We start from the raw sequence: 17,190 nt of genomic DNA, 5'->3' as shown, positions 1-17,190 counted from the left end.
CAGGGCGCCCGACGTCAGCAACGTGGCGGAAACTCCGAGGCGGGACGCGGTTGGTGCTATTAGGTGAGCCCTCACGGCATCACCACCTCATGAGCCAAGAGGTTTCACGAGCCCATGAAACAGCTTGACGGAAAGTTTCTCTTCAGCTTGGTTGATCAAGTGATTTTCGGAGAAAAAAGCTCGTCATGTATGCCAACGAACCAACTCTGACTCTCGCTGTCTCGCTCGACGAAAGTAATCACGACAACGCCGTCGCCACAAAACCTGTCAGATCCTACACAATCCCACCAACCCAGCGCCATCGCGACGGGCTAACAGCACACGCAGGCGGGCCCCTCTCGAGACGTGTCGTCCCCTTGCTTCTGCGGTGGATGGAGCTTATCGAGTCTCGTACTGCGTACTACCCGTCTTGGAAACACGGGCGAAGATCGAAACGCAATCCACCCACGCCATTCGAGCGTGCTGCGCGAAACAAACGGCTGCCATGTTGATCATATGCACGTACTTGTGGACAATAGAGAAGAAAAAAAAGAAAGGAAAAAAAAAACAGACGACGTGTGTTTGGAAGCTGAGCCGCAGGGCCTGCCGGGCAAAGTCGGCACGTTGCCCACTGCACAGACCAGACTCTTGCAACTCGCACAACATGATGGACAGGATGGCTGGTTTTCTCTTGATCACACGATGCACACAGGTAATTGAGGTAAGTGGAAAGATGGGATGAGCCCTGGATCCTAAACGCCGCGAGACTCGGCTGAATCACAATCACAGTCATGTCAACCCCAACGCGATTCACGAAAGCCCTCGAACCCAACGGGCCGAAAGATAAGCGGGCCGCCCAGTGGGGTTTGGGGGAGATGGCATGGAAGTGCTGGGCAAGCGGCTCAACACTAGGGAGCATCCACCGCGCGGCTCCCCATCCTTGACCTCAAGCTCCCGTTAGCGTCGTGTCCGGTGAAGGCAAGTGCCGGAATTGCTTCTTCGGTCCTGGACTGAACGATCCGCGGTTGGGGGTGTTGAAGGGCGAGGTGGTTCGGGGAAAAAGAAAGGGCAGAGAGGTTCGGGACAATTGCGCCGGATGGTGTTGATGGACGGCATCCATCTGCGGCGTTCTGTGGCGTGCTCGGGATGAAGTGATGGCACTGGACAACGGAGGAGGACGAGGAATCTTATGCAGACGAAGGGGGACAATGTTTGTGACGACAAACACCAGCGGTGGGCTTGTCTCATGGTGCTCGATGTTGTTGGACCAACTCTGGTGACGACTGGGTGAGACCCTCAAGTGCCGTTGAAGATCATTGCCCATTTCGCTTTGTTTCCTCGTGTGCTTGACTCAATTGAACTGTCAAGACTACAGCGATCGCCATCAGCTGTGGGAGCTATGGGCGAAGGCCAAGACGATATGTGATGGCACCAATCTCCCATCTTCCCCATGATGACTTTTCCCACCGCCCAGTTGTAGCAGCAGCGCCAGAGCGCAGCAACGGCAAGGATACCGGGTCGGCTATCGATTCTGGTAGGGTTTACATGATCTTGGGTTCAGCTCGATCCGATAGATGGGGGATGGGGTCCTGTCGATCTGTCGACCGGTCAGCTCTTTTCGACCGCTCATCTCTTTTAACCCGTCATCTGACGCCGGACACAGATGCCCGGCCACTCTGTACACCCTGGCTAGTGAACGTTCGCCGCATGCTCTCGACGAAAAACCTTGACAAGCCCCGGTGCAGCCCTGTCCTGATTGCCTTTGCCGCACTGCCGGGGGAGGGAACACTAGGAAATTTGAGAAGAAGAAACGCCGTAACCGCACCTGCCAAGACGCCGGCGCCATGTCTTCGGCCCTTGCGTCAGTGTGACAGGCCCGGTTAAAGGTCATCAAAAAGCCTACAGCCAGCCTTGGTTTCCTTGAGATCGGCAACACAAGGTTTGCTGAGCTATTGGGTGTGATAAGATGGCCGTGCAAGACATGCGGGGGGTGAGCTTCGTCGAGGGAGCGTTCATCGCGTGGAGAAGTACTCCGCCGTCCGCGAGGGGCTGGCATGTTGATGTGTCGTGGTGAATATAAGCTTCTGGTCGTCGGCGCTTTTATTATCGAGGTGGCAGGATGCAGTGGCTCTCAGCGTCACGTGCCTAACAAATACATTCCTTCCCACGATCTCTACTGTCCCTTGATTGTAATACCAGCCGCCACCCTTCGTTCACCTGTTGGCCAAATCTTTTATCTGATTAGCACGAGTCCATTCGTCTGTGCGGCGACAACAACAACAACAACCCCCGTCCCTTCTCAGTTATGGCGCCCAAAAACATGGTCTTCGATGGGGTCGCCATATTCTGGACCGCCTTTGCGTCCTTGTGGACCGCGCTGTTGGTCGGTGGCATGGCCTTCCTGTGGACGAGGCGAGACATGCCCATCCTCCGCATCCGAGGTCTGCCCCTCTCCTTTGGCGCCGTCGTCTGTCTTCACCTGTACTGGATTGCCTGCCAGCTGGGCACCAGCTACGGACATCTCATGCCCAACGGGGTCGAGTTCTGGATCATGGGTATCTATCTCCCCTTCGGCATTGCCCTGTTCCACGCCTCCAACAGCCGTTTCCTCCATGTCGCGAAGGCGCAGATGAGATATGCCCAGACCGAGCGTGTGAAGAAGTCGCCAGAAGAAAAGTCACGATGGCCACTGGTTGCCAAGTTTCGGGCCTTTGACTACACCACCAAGATGATGACTGTTGTCTGCGCTGGCATGACGTTTCAGGTGCGTGATCTCGCCTGCCAGGATGGTGTACCCTTCATTCGCTGATTATAGCAGTTTTTTTTGACACTTGTCATGTATCTTGTTTCCTACAAATTCCATCCTTCGTTTGGTGTGGCCGGCACCGAGGTCACCGGCACCCCTGAGCAGATCACGCGGGAGCGCGGTCGGGGCTGGGAGTGGTGGCCGTCTGTCTTCTGGCAGATCTTTTGGGCCTGGATTGTTGCGCCCTACATCCTCTGGCAGTCACGCGGCATCCGTGATACCCAGGGCTGGCGATTCCAGACCGTTGCGTGCTGCCTGGCCAGTCTGCACGCCGCGCCCATGTGGATCGTTGCGCTGAACGTAGACGCCATGGCGGTTGTGAACAAGTACTTCATTCCGCCTCAGTGGTGAGTGTTTCCCGGGTTTGACGGTCCATCGTTGCTAACATGCACTTATAGGATCGCCGTGTCCATCATGCTGCTTGAGATCTTCACAATCTTCCTACCCTGCTGGCAGGTGCTGCGCCACCAGTCGCTCCGACAGGAGACGCTGGAACTCATTGCGCTCTGGGAATCTGGTAAGAAGAACACCACGGGCGCTGGCAAGTCGTTTGTGTCGGGCTCTACCAAGACCAGCGGCAAGGGCAGTTTCGTCTCATGGAGGCAGATGTCCGAGGTGGAGAAGGGCGGCTCCTTCGATGCCGCCGCTATTGCTGGCGGCCTGTTGACGATGGACGCGCTCGAATACGCACTCAAGAAGAACCCGGCACCCTTGCAGCACTTTTCTGCGCTCAAGGATTTCTCGGGCGAGAACATTGCCTTCCTCACGAGCGTGTCCAGCTGGAAGACGTCTCTGCGTTCTGAAAACATTCCGGCCACCACACTGAACGGCCGCCAGAGCCTGTCGATCGAGCCTTGCGCAACGAACCAGCAGGACCGTCTCCGCGAGCAGTTCAACCAGGCGCTGCGCATTTACACCGAGTTCATCAGCCAGAAAGACGCCGAATTCAGCATTAACATTTCGTCTGGTGACCTGCGCCGGATCGAAACCGTCTTTGAGCAAGCCGCACGGTCAGTCCACGGCGACAAGTCGCCGAAGCCGACGGCGACGCCATTCGACGACTGGGCCGCACCCAAGGGCGCCGAGTCCGTGTCCATGTCGAGTGAGAAGGGCATCATTGGAGCAGCGGCCAGAGACGCTGACGACGTGTCGGACACGGGGTCGACGATTGGCGAGGGAGCGTACTACTGGGGGGACATCCCAGACGGCTTCGATGAGACGGTGTTTGACGATGCCGAGACGAGCATCAAGTACCTCGTGCTGACGAATACGTGGCCCAAGTTTGTCAAGGACAGGCGTACGTCATTTGACTCTACGGAGAGCAACGAGTCGTATGATACCCTGATTGATATGGTGGTTCGACGTACCCAGGTGTTTGCAAAGGAGTAAACAGTGTCCAGTCTAAGGGTCCATGTTTGACGGCGGAGGAGCTAGCTATGTCGGATGTCGAGTTTTTCTTGGCTGCCTATCCTTTTTCTTGTCAATACTTTTTGTGTGTACAGATAGTCATGATACCTAATGTAAATGCCGAACAGCCGTTGATGAAGCCCGAGAGTGTTTCTGGTGAAGCCAACGCGGCGGGGCCATTGTAGTCGTTGTTTCTAAGGTACCTAGTTAGGCTGGCAGGCATGTTGTTCGGATGTCAAGTACGGCAGCCACGAGAAGAAGGGGATCTCGGTCAAGTCGCCGCTCACTTTCGGTGGGCTCGGTCAGAAGCAAGGCGCCCAAAGCAGAACAGCAGCCACAGCAGTTGCGGTACAGCAGCAGCGGGGCAAGTGCGAGCACAGCGATGAAACACGCCCCTGGTATAGCGCTTGCGCGTGCAGTGGGATGCCCCCTGAGTGGCTCCCTGTGTGCTTCCCAGGGACGCTTGTGACCCCCCAATGAGAGGGCTTTGTCCGTCCCAAGGCCCCAAACATCGACCCATCCTCGAACGTCGCTCGTTACATCGCCAGACGATCCGACCAGACCGACGCATCGCCCTCCAGGCCCTCGAACCTCCAAGACACGCCTTACCTGTTGTGTCCATCTGCCGCGATGCAGTTTCCACCCTATTCTCTCCACTTGCCGCACTGGATGTCTCTGCCAGCCTGCGAGTGAGCGAGCGTCACGTCCCACAGCCCTCCTCGACCTCTTCTGCGCTGTTCGTGCTGGCCCTCACGACGTACACGATCCTTGCGCATCGCTCGATTCTGCTTCATCTTTTGTTCCGCCAGCCCTGCCACGGGTCCTCAAGTCACGCCATTTGCTGTGTCGACCGCCCATCGATTCCCACCTACCACCTCTCGGCTGTTGGGCTGATGCTTCATGACACAATTCTCCTGACATAGAGTTGTGCTACGCCCAGTAACGGCCCCGCCCCCTGCTGTCGTATTGTCGGCCAGACCCAGTGGCCATCGTTGTTTAATCTCCTCGCACCCACGTCTTTCCCCATCTTCCTACCGATTGCCTATTCCTGCTTTCGCTTCACGGCCTGGATCCGCTGGACACCAAACCAACAGCGCCATCGCTTTCCCACCTGCGGGCTGGACCCTCTTGTTCGCTTCTCTTCTCGACTCGACGACGCAGGCAGCCCGACGATCGCTTTCTTTGCATGCCCATCGACCAGACGAACAACAGTCGACGACCGACGAGACGAACAACAACGACGACCGCTGAGCGTTAGACACTCGCTCGTTCGAGAGTGCGTCGCCACACCAGTGCGATTCGGCACAACGCTCTTTTGACCGATCTCTTCACTTCTTCGCCGCCGGCCGGATCGCTTCTTAATCAGTTTGCCACACAACCCATATACCTGCGATCACGAAGACAAGAGAACCTAGCACGGAAACAGCAAGCGTATTGATTTCGTACTGCGCATCAACCACACCCACCATGTTTTGGAACAAGGCTCTGGCCACCGCGGCCATCATCTCGGGCGCCTGCGCCGAGATTCGCCCTCTCGCCATGGATCCTGTGATTCAAGTCCGCGCCTCGGATGTCCTCGAACTGCACTACAGCGACGTCGCCGATCGCTATCTCTCGAAGCGACAGGAGGTCAACCCCGACAGCCAGGTGGCCCTGAACCCCGACGGGACCATGGACATGGAAGCGTGGGAGGAGGAGACGACGTCAGCGTGCCGCGACGCCCTGGCCCACCTGAATGTCGCCTCGAATCCGTCCGGCACGGGCATCTGCTACAACCTCCCCGCATTGGATCCCACATCTGGTGTCTTCGAAGCCGATTTGCGCCTGTTCAAGGTGTCGGAGCCGTCGGGCCAATTTCAGGGCATCCCGCCCGAGAGCATCGAGGTCGGCCTCTCGTTTGCCGGCGCCTCCGTGTCGCCAGTCGAGGCCAGCCGAATTTCGGGCGCCGTGGGCCAGCAGAGAAGGGCGAAACGAGCAGACGTCATGGATCTGCTGCAGTCGTACATGTTTGTTGGACAGATCAACCCCTCGAACATGCAGGAGAAGATGACAATGTACGTTCCGGTCACGCGTGGGGGTTTGGGTTTGGAGAGAGCTTCATGCTGTGGAATGTAACTAACTGACTCTTGACATGTGACAGGGCTGAACTCGAGGCGCTCGTCCTTCCCGTCCTCACCCTGACGGCGACGAATACGACGGGCCAGCGCATCAGCACCAACGTCTCCTCCAACGAGGCTGCGTTCCTGACGGGCGTCTTCTCTCGCGAAGTTGTCATGTCCGAATTCGCGACGGCCAAGCAGGCCGTCAGCAACATTACGGCCGAGCTGCGGAACGGCACCGTGGCCTTTGTGCTGCCTGGCGTGCAGATCATGATCTTTCCCATTGGCCTCATTATTACGGGTATCTGGACGCTCGTGGGATTCGTGGCCTACGGCATCGGCACGTATGACCGGATCAGCTACGCCGAGAGCTTCAAGAGGAGGTCGGCCATTGCAAGCAACACCAAGAGGCAAATATGAGGCGCGGTCGAAGACCAAGGCGGAGATGAATATGTTTATTTGATGTGGCTCCCGGCGCCCCTCGCTGTGGGACGACGATTCTGTGCTTCTACCGATTTTTTGGATCTTTCTTTAACCACTTATAGCTATACTTATAGAATGCTCTTATTTAACGAGAATGATGACAACTGGTGTTCGTTTATCTCGCCGTCGCTGTTGGTGAGCCCGTCAGGGTAGACGGTACGCGTCTGCGTGCATCGTACGAAATGGAGGATGCGTTCACATCTGTCTCTGTCTGGCTTCGTTGACTCTGACGTCAAGACAGCTAGGAACCTTTTCAAAGTCCAGGCCGGCACTGAGACCTGCGAGATTGTCAGGCGGTGAGGCTGGGTGGCATGGGCCGAAGCGACCCCAGACTCTGTCGGGGTCATCTCCCGGGCAATCTCGTGAAAACCTGCCGTCCGTACCTTACCTACCTTAGGTAGGTAGGCTGCTCTGCCGCCGGCCGGAGTGCAGATTGCAACGAGTGGTCGGTGGCTGTGTGGTTCCCAGTGGCTCCCAGTGGTTCGTCCAAGCTTGGGAAGGTGCGATGCTCCCCGGGACAAGAGCGAAAAGTGATGAGCGAACAGGCAGGCATGACTAGCAAGCAGAGAAAGGGCACCCGGTCGTGGCTGCCCGTCACAGAACACTGGCCGCTTGCTGCCTGTGGCTCACGCCACGAGAATGAGTGAGCGGCAGTATGTATTTGAACAGTGGAGGTTTGTCATTTCGGCTGGGTTCAGCCAACACCAGCCGAAACATCACAACCCCGGTCGCACAACCCGCATCAAACGCCAACATCCCACTTCCCATCCTGCCGCCCTCCTCGCTCGCATAGCCCTTGGTTGGCGTCCAGTCTCTGCCCTCCGAGTTCTTTATGCGTCCTGACTCGATGCCCGATCACCAATGGTCTGCCAACAGCGCATAATGGAGCCCCGCTCGCCGTCTACGACCGCGACACGTTGCTTCTCCCCTCCCAGGCCATGGGCTGGGGCGGTTTCCCCACGTCAGGCACATCGAGCACAACCAATCTGCACAAAGCAGTGCCCGCTGCCGCCGTCTTGCCACTGGCTCCGACGACCCGTTGCCCGGCGAACAGAGACGAGGCTTGCGGCCCAAGAGGCTCCGCTGACGTCGACCCCCCCGGGCGCCGGTGCCCGTGAGCGGCCTCTGCACAGCACCACCATCGTCACAATCAATCTCGTCATTTGACTCGCCCGCCGGTGAGCCTGGACACCGCCAATGGTTCCTCTTTCTGCAAGAACCTACCCTGCTGAGCACCAGTCGTTCGGATGCGCTGGCCCCCCCCCGCGGACATGGGTCCTGGCCGGGGATCGTCGGCTGCCCTCTCTCTCGCGTCTCGCTTTTTTTTTTTTCCTTTACTCTGTTTACTCCGAGCAGCACCAGGTCCAGGCGCTGCTGCTTGGCTGACACGATATATAGATCGGACGGAACCAGGCACGAACACCCCCGGTGTCATATCCCCTACCTCTGGTGTTTCGTCTGATACCAATTCGCTTTTTGATTTTCCATCAGCTCTTTCGAACTGCATTGCCCTGCCCATTCCTAACTATCTCGCTCTCGCCTGTGAATCCACCTCTGGCATTGACGTGTCCACGACGCTACGACGTCTCACGAAACAGCTGCAGCATTTTTCCTTTGATTTCCTCTTTTGGGAGGACCACTAGCGACAGGCGCCCCGGCGTGATTGCGTTTCAATTGCATCTTGATTTTTTACCCCATTCCTTCTCTACACTTTTGGTCCCATCTCTCATCGTTTCCCCCCCTTCAAGGGAAAGCTGAAAGCTGCCGACATGGCCACCACCATGGATGTCGAGGCCCTCGTAGCCCAAATGACCGAGAACTTGGCCGCCATCCACACCACAATCGCCGGACTTTCCACAAAAGAACACGATGCGAAGCTGGACGAGCTAGAAGAGAAGCGAGACGCACTTCTCGATGCCCTCCTCTCCGAATACGAAGCCGAGCTCGAGGAGCTTACGGCCCAGCGAGCCAAAGAAGAAGAAGAAATCACCGAGACCCGAAGGCGAGAGGACGAAGAGCGAGAAGCTCGCCGGAAGCAGGAAGATGACGAGTTTCTTGCGCAAAAGGATGCCCAGGATGCCGAGCGAAGGGACAGACTCGCACGGGAAACCGATCTCGTCGAAGAAGAGGCCGACGAAGGCATCGATGCCGTTGAGGCCGAGGTGCAGAAGCTCCTGCAGGAGGGACAGGCCAGGCTCACTGAGCTGGAGGAGAAGCGAAAGGTAAGCTCGCTGCTGCCAACGCCTTGTGGCTTCGGTCGTTCGTCGTTGTGTGAGCGGTCGCTGACGTGACGAATTAGGAAATCAACCGTTTGATCGATGAGCGGATGAGCAACCCGATACCCACATTTGTGCCACGCAAGCGCACGAGGGCGAAGACCGCCGATGCCCCCGCCGACATTCCTGTCGACACCGACGCCGCGGCTGATGTCCCCGTCGATGCCGCGCCGCCGGCGGATCCGGACACGAAGGACGACGCTTCCGTTGACGATGCTCCCGCTGTGGCGGCTAAATCCGCTGCACCCACCAACGGCCTTCTTGCCATCGAAGCTGCCCCCAATGCCGACGCCCTGAAGGATGATGATACTTCCGACAAGGACGTGTCGCTTGCGGACGACTCCACTACCAGTAAGGATGAGGTTTCCTTTCCTAGCCCGGCCGGAGACGACAGTGGTAACGATGTGAAGGCCCATGAAGACGCTGCGGCGCCGGCCTCTGAAGAGGCGGTCGCGGAGCGAGGTGGCGAGGACACTGAACCTGCCGCCCGCGGTGTGGATGTGGCAGCAGATGCTGCCGAGGAGGACGAGCCTGTCGCCGAAAAAGCAGAAGACAACGCTGAGGATGAGGCGGAACCCAAAGAGACTCTCGAGACAAGGACGCGGTGTCCACCGAGGACTCGGAGACGCACGAAGAAACCAAAGACCAATCGATTGATGTATTGTCCGCAGACAGTACCAACACTCCCGCCGCAGCGGGAGAAAGCGCTGAAGAGACTCCAGCCACAGGGGATGACCATTCCAGCAACGGAGTTGTGTCGACCGAGATCCCCGAACCTGAACCAAAAAAATCCCAAGATGCCGACGCCAGCGAGCTCAACGCTGATCCTACCAAAACCGACGTAGAGGATGTCGTTCAAGAACGGAGCGTCTCCCCAGTGGCCGACACGGCGCAAGAGCCAGCTTCGGTCACGAACGCCGATCGCTCGGAAGACACCATCACGAATGATGCATCGGATGCCGAGTCTGTTGACGATGCACTGCCAGCCGATGACCCTGCCCGAGATCTGGAGTGTGCGGAGAAGGCCGAGGACGCCAGCAACAGAGATCAAAGCTCGGACGAGCCCACAGAACAGTCAGTGCCAGCTGCCGACTACTACCACACTCGTTCGCCAGAGCCTGAGACCCGTGACGAAGTTGACATTGAGCCGACAACTGAGCGTGAAATAAGCGTCCTCGCCAACGACGAAGACGTTCCCACGCCTGAAGAGGTGTCCAAGTCTGAGTCTGCTGCATTCGTCAACGACAATGCCGCAGAGAGGGAAGCGTCTGTCAACTCAGGTGCCGAAGAGGACGCTGAGGTCGACCGAGATGCAACGTCTTCAGTTCCGGTTGTGGCAAATGGGGAGCCCACTACAGTCGCCAATGGTGAGATCTCAGCTTCCGAAGAGCCCGGCACAGCCCAAGAGAAGGACACGTCTTCAATAGCTGCCGACAGCGACGAAGAGGACAAGACAACTAGCCCACTCGCTGTCGATGACAGACCCGCGCCCATTGTCGAGGTGAATGATGATATAGACGGGGTCTTGCCAGCAGTTCATGACAGCATCGGAACGGAAGACGACAAGCGCACACTCCAGCATGACGCTTCCGACCAGAAGGCGTCCGAGCACGCTGACATCGACACATCTTCTCCCGCGGCAACTACGGAAGTGCCTCTCGAAGACGATGAGCTGAAAGATGCGGATGAAATATCTGCGGAAAGGCTTTCTCATGTCGAAGAGGCGCCGGAAGCAGCGTCTGCAGAGAAGACAATCGGTAGCAACCCATCTGAAGAACAGGATAGAACTGTGGAGGCGGACGAAGTTCTTGAAGAATCCGAAAAGCCAATCGAGGCGCCCAAGCCGAAATCCGCATCGGGTTCAGTCGCAGCCGATGAAGAATCGAAGGCGCAACTAGCACTTTCAACGAAGTCGGTTGAGCCGGTTGAGGATGACATCCTGGCGACAGAGGATGCTGGTCGACGTTCTGGGTCTCCGGGTTTCGCCGTCAATGACCAGGACAAGCTCCTGAACCCCCCACAGCTGAGCGCTACGAGGCCGGAGACTGAGCTGGAGGAGTCGGAATCCAGTGAGGCAGATGCTGCTGTCGAGTCTAAGGACGCGCAGGCCACCACTTCCGATCTGACCACCAAGTCCATGGACGCACCCCAGGTCCAGGAAGCACCGGGACATATTGAGGTTGCGGCACAGGCCGACTCAATCGTGGACAAAGTTGTGACGGATGACAATGTTGATCTGACAAGGTCATTTGGTGACGCTTCGTCCGTAGCTGTTGGGGCTGTTGGGCCTACTGTTCTGAACCAAGTCTCAGAGTCCGCAGCATCCGACAGCTCTGAAAAGATTTCTGAGCCGGAAGTTGTCATCTCTTCGGCACCTTCCAACGTGGGACAATCCATGAAAGATTCCCATACGCCAGACAACAACGCTGCCGGCAGCAGTACATATGAGAGGAGTGTCGGTAGCGAACCGAACTCCAGCTCCCCCGAAGAGGAGTCTTTTTTTGGGATTCCAGAAGATACCGCCTTGGACGACGAAGCAGACCTTCACAGCGGAGAAAGTCCTGGCATAGCAAAAGTGTCCAGCTTACATGGCGAGGCCGATCAGTCGGCCGATCGGCAACCCCCGATTCTGGGCAACGAGCGGAGCATACCGGGTGAAGAAAGCCATGAAAGGAAATCTCGCGCAATCAACGAGCCGTCCTCGCCGCTTGTTGACCCCGATACGCCCATCCCGAGCATTGAACGGGACTATGACTCCTCAGATGACGAGGCGGGCGATTTCGAAGCTGATGCCAAATATGAACAGCAGAGGTCTTATGCCCTCCCAGAAGAGACGCCAGAACCCATCGAAGCCACGACGAGATCTCCGGCCCCTCAAACAGCAACGACCCCGTCAGTGGAGCCCTTCATTAGGGACTTGGACTACGACGATGAGGAGTCAAAGGTTGAGGAGCTGCTATCCACCATCAAGCCACAGGATGCTTCTGTCGAACTTAGATCGGCCGAACGTTCAGTCTCTTCTTCGTTGGATGCCGGCTCGGCGCAACCCGACGACGAAGAGGCCTTTTCCACGCGCGACCTGTCGCCAGCGGATTCCGCAGTTGACAAGACCAGCATTCCCGACTATTACAACACGCGGTCTCGGTCGCCCACTCGGGTCTCGGAGAAGTCGCATCTCGACGCCGTCATAGGTCCCGAGACTGGACATGAGCAAGTGCAGCAACAAGACAGGCCGGTAAGCCCAGTCGCCTCTGAGTACATTGAAGATACGACTGTCAAAAGTTTTCGTGACGACGTGGATGAACTTGCGCCCGCAATCGCAGCGGGCCATATCAACAACACGGCTGTCCCGGCTGAGACCGACAACCTCGTCCCCATGCCTCTCAAGACAAGAAATTATGCGCTCGCCGAAGACCCCGCCGTGGCTTACGACGATTGGGAGACCTCCCCCGACGCCTCCGTCGACGGCGAGTCCCGGTTCTCCTCAACGAGGACGCCGTGGGATGCTGCTCACATTGAGCACGAGTCAGACGACATGGCTGCAGCCGGACTGGAACTGAGTGACGATGAGGATGAATTTCACCTCGAATCTACCAGACTGCGGTCTGAACCAGCCAAACGGACGTACGACCTTCCTTCAATGAGCCCTACCAAATCTAGCTACGATCTTCCCTCGAAGAGCCCGACCAAGTCGACGTATGATTTGCCATCAATGAGCCCAATGAGGTCGAACCATGATCACCCTTCGTCCAGTCGAGCTGCCGAGCCAGCTTCCGTCGATGGCTACGATTCGCGCGAGAGCTCGGAGCAGCCGAGTTCGCTGGATCTGTATCAGGCACATGATCGTGACGAGTCCTTCCACGAGAAGCCTCGGGAAAAGTCGACGAATTGGCAGCTTCCCGAAGACGAAGAGTCCGAGAGACACCGATACTTCCGCACCCATCTCCCCACGTCAAGCGACATGAACCCCGCCAACTCAACGGTTCTGACGGACATTCGTGGCCAGGAAACAGTGTTCGAAGACGGTGCCTACAGCACGGATGCCAGTGAATTTGACTCTGAAGTCGAGGCTGAGGCAGCGATGGCAGCGATGAAGAGGTCCGTCACCAGCCCAACAGAGCGGTTCGACGGCTTCGTCAGGGAACAGACCATTCGTGTCGTTGACGAGCCCAACTCTGGTCCCAAGTCATCAGATATGACGCCGCGGGCGGGGCAACCGACACCTCTGTTGCTGCCCAGATCAGAGATGCGCGATGCCGAACCCAGTCCTCTCGCCCTGCGCTACTCGCAATCATCCAGTCCCACGCGGGGTCTCGCGTACAGCAAGCACAACCCCGACCGCCCTCGGACGCCGCCAGAGTTTGACCCTGAAGCATTCATGCCAAAGGACGTCATGAATGTGCCATGGCATGCGCGGCATGACTCTGTGCCAGTTTCGCTGCGCAGTCAGAGCACGCTCGACACGGCGGCCTCGTCGCCCGTGCACTCGGCCCTGCATGCTGACCGGTATGAGCCTACGATACGCGACTCGTGGCCCCGACGAGCACGTAACGACTCGAGCGCAATGGATGACTACGACCCGTTTCGCGATGCTGGCGCAAAGTTCCCTCGGCAAACCTACGTCCCACCGGTAGCCCACCAGTCACCGCAACGCAACTCCATGTCGAGCGTCGCACCCGGCGGGAACAATACGGGCTCGCCGGGCAGCCTCTTCCACAAGATGCGCAGCGTCTTTGAGAAGCCCGGGTCAGAAGCGCCACATCCGTCTGGCACGTCTGCCTCAGAGACCGGGAGCCCGATCAAATCACGACCAGGCTCCGGTGTGTGGCCACCGGTCAGGACGGCGCGGCCTCTGTCGGATCTGCCAGATGACAATGGTCTGATGGGCTACAAGCGGCAGATGGGCCTGTTCAACGAGCGGGCCGAGGACCGCGACGAAAGGAGCGGGCTGCTCCGGAACGCGCGTAGCAGCTACGAGGGGTCAGGTTATTGACCACGCTCGGGCGGGGCGCGTGTCGGTGACCACGCGACAGCCACCAATGCCAAGATTCTGCGTCGAAAAGGCAAGCAAACAATTTCGAGGCAGGGCGCATCGCCCGAAGGCCCGCCGCCTCAGACGGGTAGCGACGCGCGCCTCGCATTCCTGTTCGTTGAGGGCTGGCGCTCGAAGTTACGGCGGTCAGGGGACGTGGTCGAGCGGTGCAGGTGGGAATGGCGAGTCGAAGACATGTTCACGGCACGGGACAAGGAAACGGGTCTGGGTCCGGGACTGGGGCATGGGAAATCACCGAGGCGGCAGGCACAGGCTCATCGACCGGCTTTGGGAGATATAACGGCGGCAAGGGGCAATCAGGAGTTGGGTCGTGGTCAGCAGAGGAAATCTGTGCATTGGGATCCGGCGTTGGAGGTTTGAACATGTGCTGATAGTGTACATTGCATATTCTCAATTTCATTACCATATCACCAGTCGGGCCCGTTCCGGTTCTCGTTGTGCAACCGCCAAAGAGGAGCAGCTGGCACCACGCGTCCAGTCATCGTGTTGACTCCAGATGCGGTCCGTCAGCTTCATGTTGCTTGCGTACGTGCGTGACAGACAGGAGCGCGTCCTGTCAAGAAAATGCCTCGAAGATGACAAGCAGACGAATCCACGGCACATGATTTCGGGGGCACGCCATTCTTTTTGACAAACGAGAGCTTCGCAGGCCAACGCGAGCGGGATCACAAGGCGACTTCGTTCTTTTGGCGCTGACACATGTCAAGAGGATGAAGTCTCGATACCAGTCTCCAGTACGCGGCGTGCGTTTCCCGCCCTCAAGACGATTAATAATTGACCACCTTACCAATCGACCCTGGACCCGTCCCGCGTATTCGTCCCTTGAGGACCGGCCGGGATGGTGCCTCAGGTACATGTGGTACGTACTGGCCCCTCTCCCCACGGTCAGAGAGGCAGAATTCATCCTTTTGCGAGCGCATGGCTGACTGCTATGCTTGTATTGATCGCATTGTGGTGTGTGGTATGGCCGTGCGGCCGTGTTTCTAGCAGGGGCTGAAGCTGTTGAGGCCCCTTTTCCGGTCCCAAAGGGACGACTCTCTGCTGTGACGTTGTGCTGGCTTTTTCACCCCGGAGTGAGTCAGGACCACTCAGCGAAGTCCGGACTTAAGACCAGCTAGGGGCTGTTGAGCGCCAGATCCAGGGCAGAAAAGCGTTCCCCCCCTGCGACGATCTTGGGCTCTGTCGAATCACTTCCTCTGCAGCCATCTATGAAAAACGGGCCCTGCATGACGCTGTCGCCGCCCACCGCTCTCCCTCAGCGTCATGGGGAGGGGGGGGCCTTTATCTCCGGGGCGTTGTGCTGACCTGACCCGGATCTGGTCAGCGTTATCCCGCATCCAGTTGCCGTAGCGTGGACCCTTGTTTCTAATCCAGAGGGGGGGGGGGGAATTCACATTCCGCGTGGGGTCACTGTGCGCACTGTCGTGTTGATGCGATGTTGGGCAGTTTTACTACCCGTATCTGCACAGTTTCGAGTGCACAATGGCCGTCGGGATGTGAAGCTAAAGTCCACATGGCTCTCCTCGTGGTGGGGTTTCTCCGAGGCATGGCATCTTGTCATACAGACGCATTACTCACCAGAGGCTTAGAAAAAATAGGGTACTTGGCAGAGATAGCGGCGGATTTAAGATTCCCACCATATCGATTTGTGCCATCATCGACGTGACGTCGATCTTTAGGCTTATACAAAGGCTTGCCGCCGAAGCAACTTTCTTTTGGGGGGGTAGCTTGCTTGACAAGACACAACTCACTGCAATACGTCTACCAGTCTCCAATATGGACGACAAACGCCGGGTCTCTGACGGCACTTGGGGCGAGCATGCCCCGGGCGATGTCTCCGTGTCGGCTGCCATGTCTGAATATCACGATCTCAACCGCGAGCTTACACACCGTTCCCGGAGAACCGCGACCAACCACAGCGCGGACCGCAACAGCGACTCAACACGCTGCCCCGAAGATGACGGTGACGAGACCGACTTTGACCTTCCGGATTTTCTGCGCCAGGGCATCCTCGATCCTAGGACACCCACCGGTGGCCCGACCAAGCGTCTCGGCATCTCCTTTCGCAACCTCACCGTTCGTGCGTCGGCCGCCAACTCGGCGCCGCTCAAGACGCTGCCTCGCGCCATCCTCAACACATTTGGGCCCGACCTGTGGTCCTTGATCAGCACGCACCTGCCGTCATCTATCAAGCCCGGCAAGGCATCGGATTCGGAGACGGTGCCCCTTATTCATGACATGACGGGTGCTGTCCGGCCTGGCGAGATTCTCCTCGTACTCGGGCGTCCTGGCTCGGGCTGTTCGACGCTGCTCAAAACGCTCGCCAACCATCGGGCTGAATACTCGGCCGTCGACGGCGAGGTGTACTATGGACCCCTCCCGGCCGCCGAACAGGAGGCACGCTTCAGGGGCGAGGTTGTCTACTGCGAGGAGGACGACCGACACTTTCCTACTCTCACGGTCTGGCAGACGCTCTGGTTTGCTCTCGCCACCAAGACGAGGCGGCGGGCTGCGTGGACCATTCCCGTCGTTCTCGACGCCTTTCTCGCCATGTTTGGCATCGACCACACGCGTGACACGCTCGTGGGAGACGAGCACGTCCGAGGCGTCTCGGGGGGCGAACGCAAGCGTGTGTCCCTGGCCGAGACGCTCGCCACGAGAGCTTCGGTCGTGTGCTGGGACAACTCGACGAGGGGCCTCGATGCCAGCACGGCGCTGAGCTTTGCCAAGTCCTTGCGCGTCTACACCGACGTGGGCGGTCGCACGACTCTGGTCACCTTGTACCAGGCCGGCGAGTCCATCTACGAGCTCATGGACAAGGTGCTCGTCATCGACGAGGGCCGCATGCTCTTCCACGGCCGCGCCGACGAGGCCCAGGCCTACTTTGAGGGTCTCGGCTACTGGCGCCCGCCGCGCCAGACGACGGCCGACTTTCTCACCTCCATCGCTGATCGGAACGCTCGGCACTTTCAGGAGGGCCGCGAGGCCAGGGCGCCCAAGACCCCTGAGGCGCTCGAGGCGCGTCCGCGCGATCGAGCACTACCGCCCCTTCCTCGAAAGACGTCGACCTCTACAACCGCTAGTACC

The 17,190-nt window shown here is 58.2% G+C and overlaps 3 protein-coding genes across 3 annotated transcripts; all 3 read left to right on the top strand.

Annotated features, from left to right (window-relative positions):
* Nucleotides 1-2,299: 2,299 nt before the first annotated feature.
* VDBG_08528 (conserved hypothetical protein) lies at nt 2,300-4,174 on the top strand (the record flags this gene model as incomplete). The annotated part of the gene is made up of 3 exons (XM_003001437.1): nt 2,300-2,743; nt 2,798-3,132; nt 3,184-4,174. 3 exons carry the CDS (start codon nt 2,300-2,302, stop codon nt 4,172-4,174), a joined length of 1,770 nt encoding a protein of 589 aa, XP_003001483.1.
* Nucleotides 4,175-5,659: 1,485 nt separating this feature from the next.
* On the top strand, nt 5,660-6,890 carry VDBG_08527 (conserved hypothetical protein; the record flags this gene model as incomplete). The annotated part of the gene is made up of 2 exons (XM_003001436.1): nt 5,660-6,246; nt 6,333-6,890. 2 exons carry the CDS (start codon nt 5,660-5,662, stop codon nt 6,709-6,711), a joined length of 966 nt encoding a protein of 321 aa, XP_003001482.1.
* Nucleotides 6,891-8,543: 1,653 nt separating this feature from the next.
* On the top strand, nt 8,544-14,043 carry VDBG_08526 (conserved hypothetical protein; the record flags this gene model as incomplete). Its single annotated transcript, XM_003001435.1, has 3 exons — nt 8,544-8,996; nt 9,074-9,656; nt 9,779-14,043. 3 exons carry the CDS (start codon nt 8,544-8,546, stop codon nt 14,041-14,043), a joined length of 5,301 nt encoding a protein of 1,766 aa, XP_003001481.1.
* Between the last annotated feature and the right edge of the window lie 3,147 nt (nt 14,044-17,190).

This window comes from Verticillium alfalfae, genomic scaffold (assembly GCF_000150825.1).
Source record: "Verticillium alfalfae VaMs.102 supercont1.12 genomic scaffold, whole genome shotgun sequence".
In the NCBI taxonomy this organism is placed as follows: Eukaryota; Fungi; Ascomycota; class Sordariomycetes; order Glomerellales; family Plectosphaerellaceae; genus Verticillium; species Verticillium alfalfae.
Note: the sequence above shows the minus strand (reverse complement) of the source record. Positions and strands in the feature narration are given on the sequence as shown.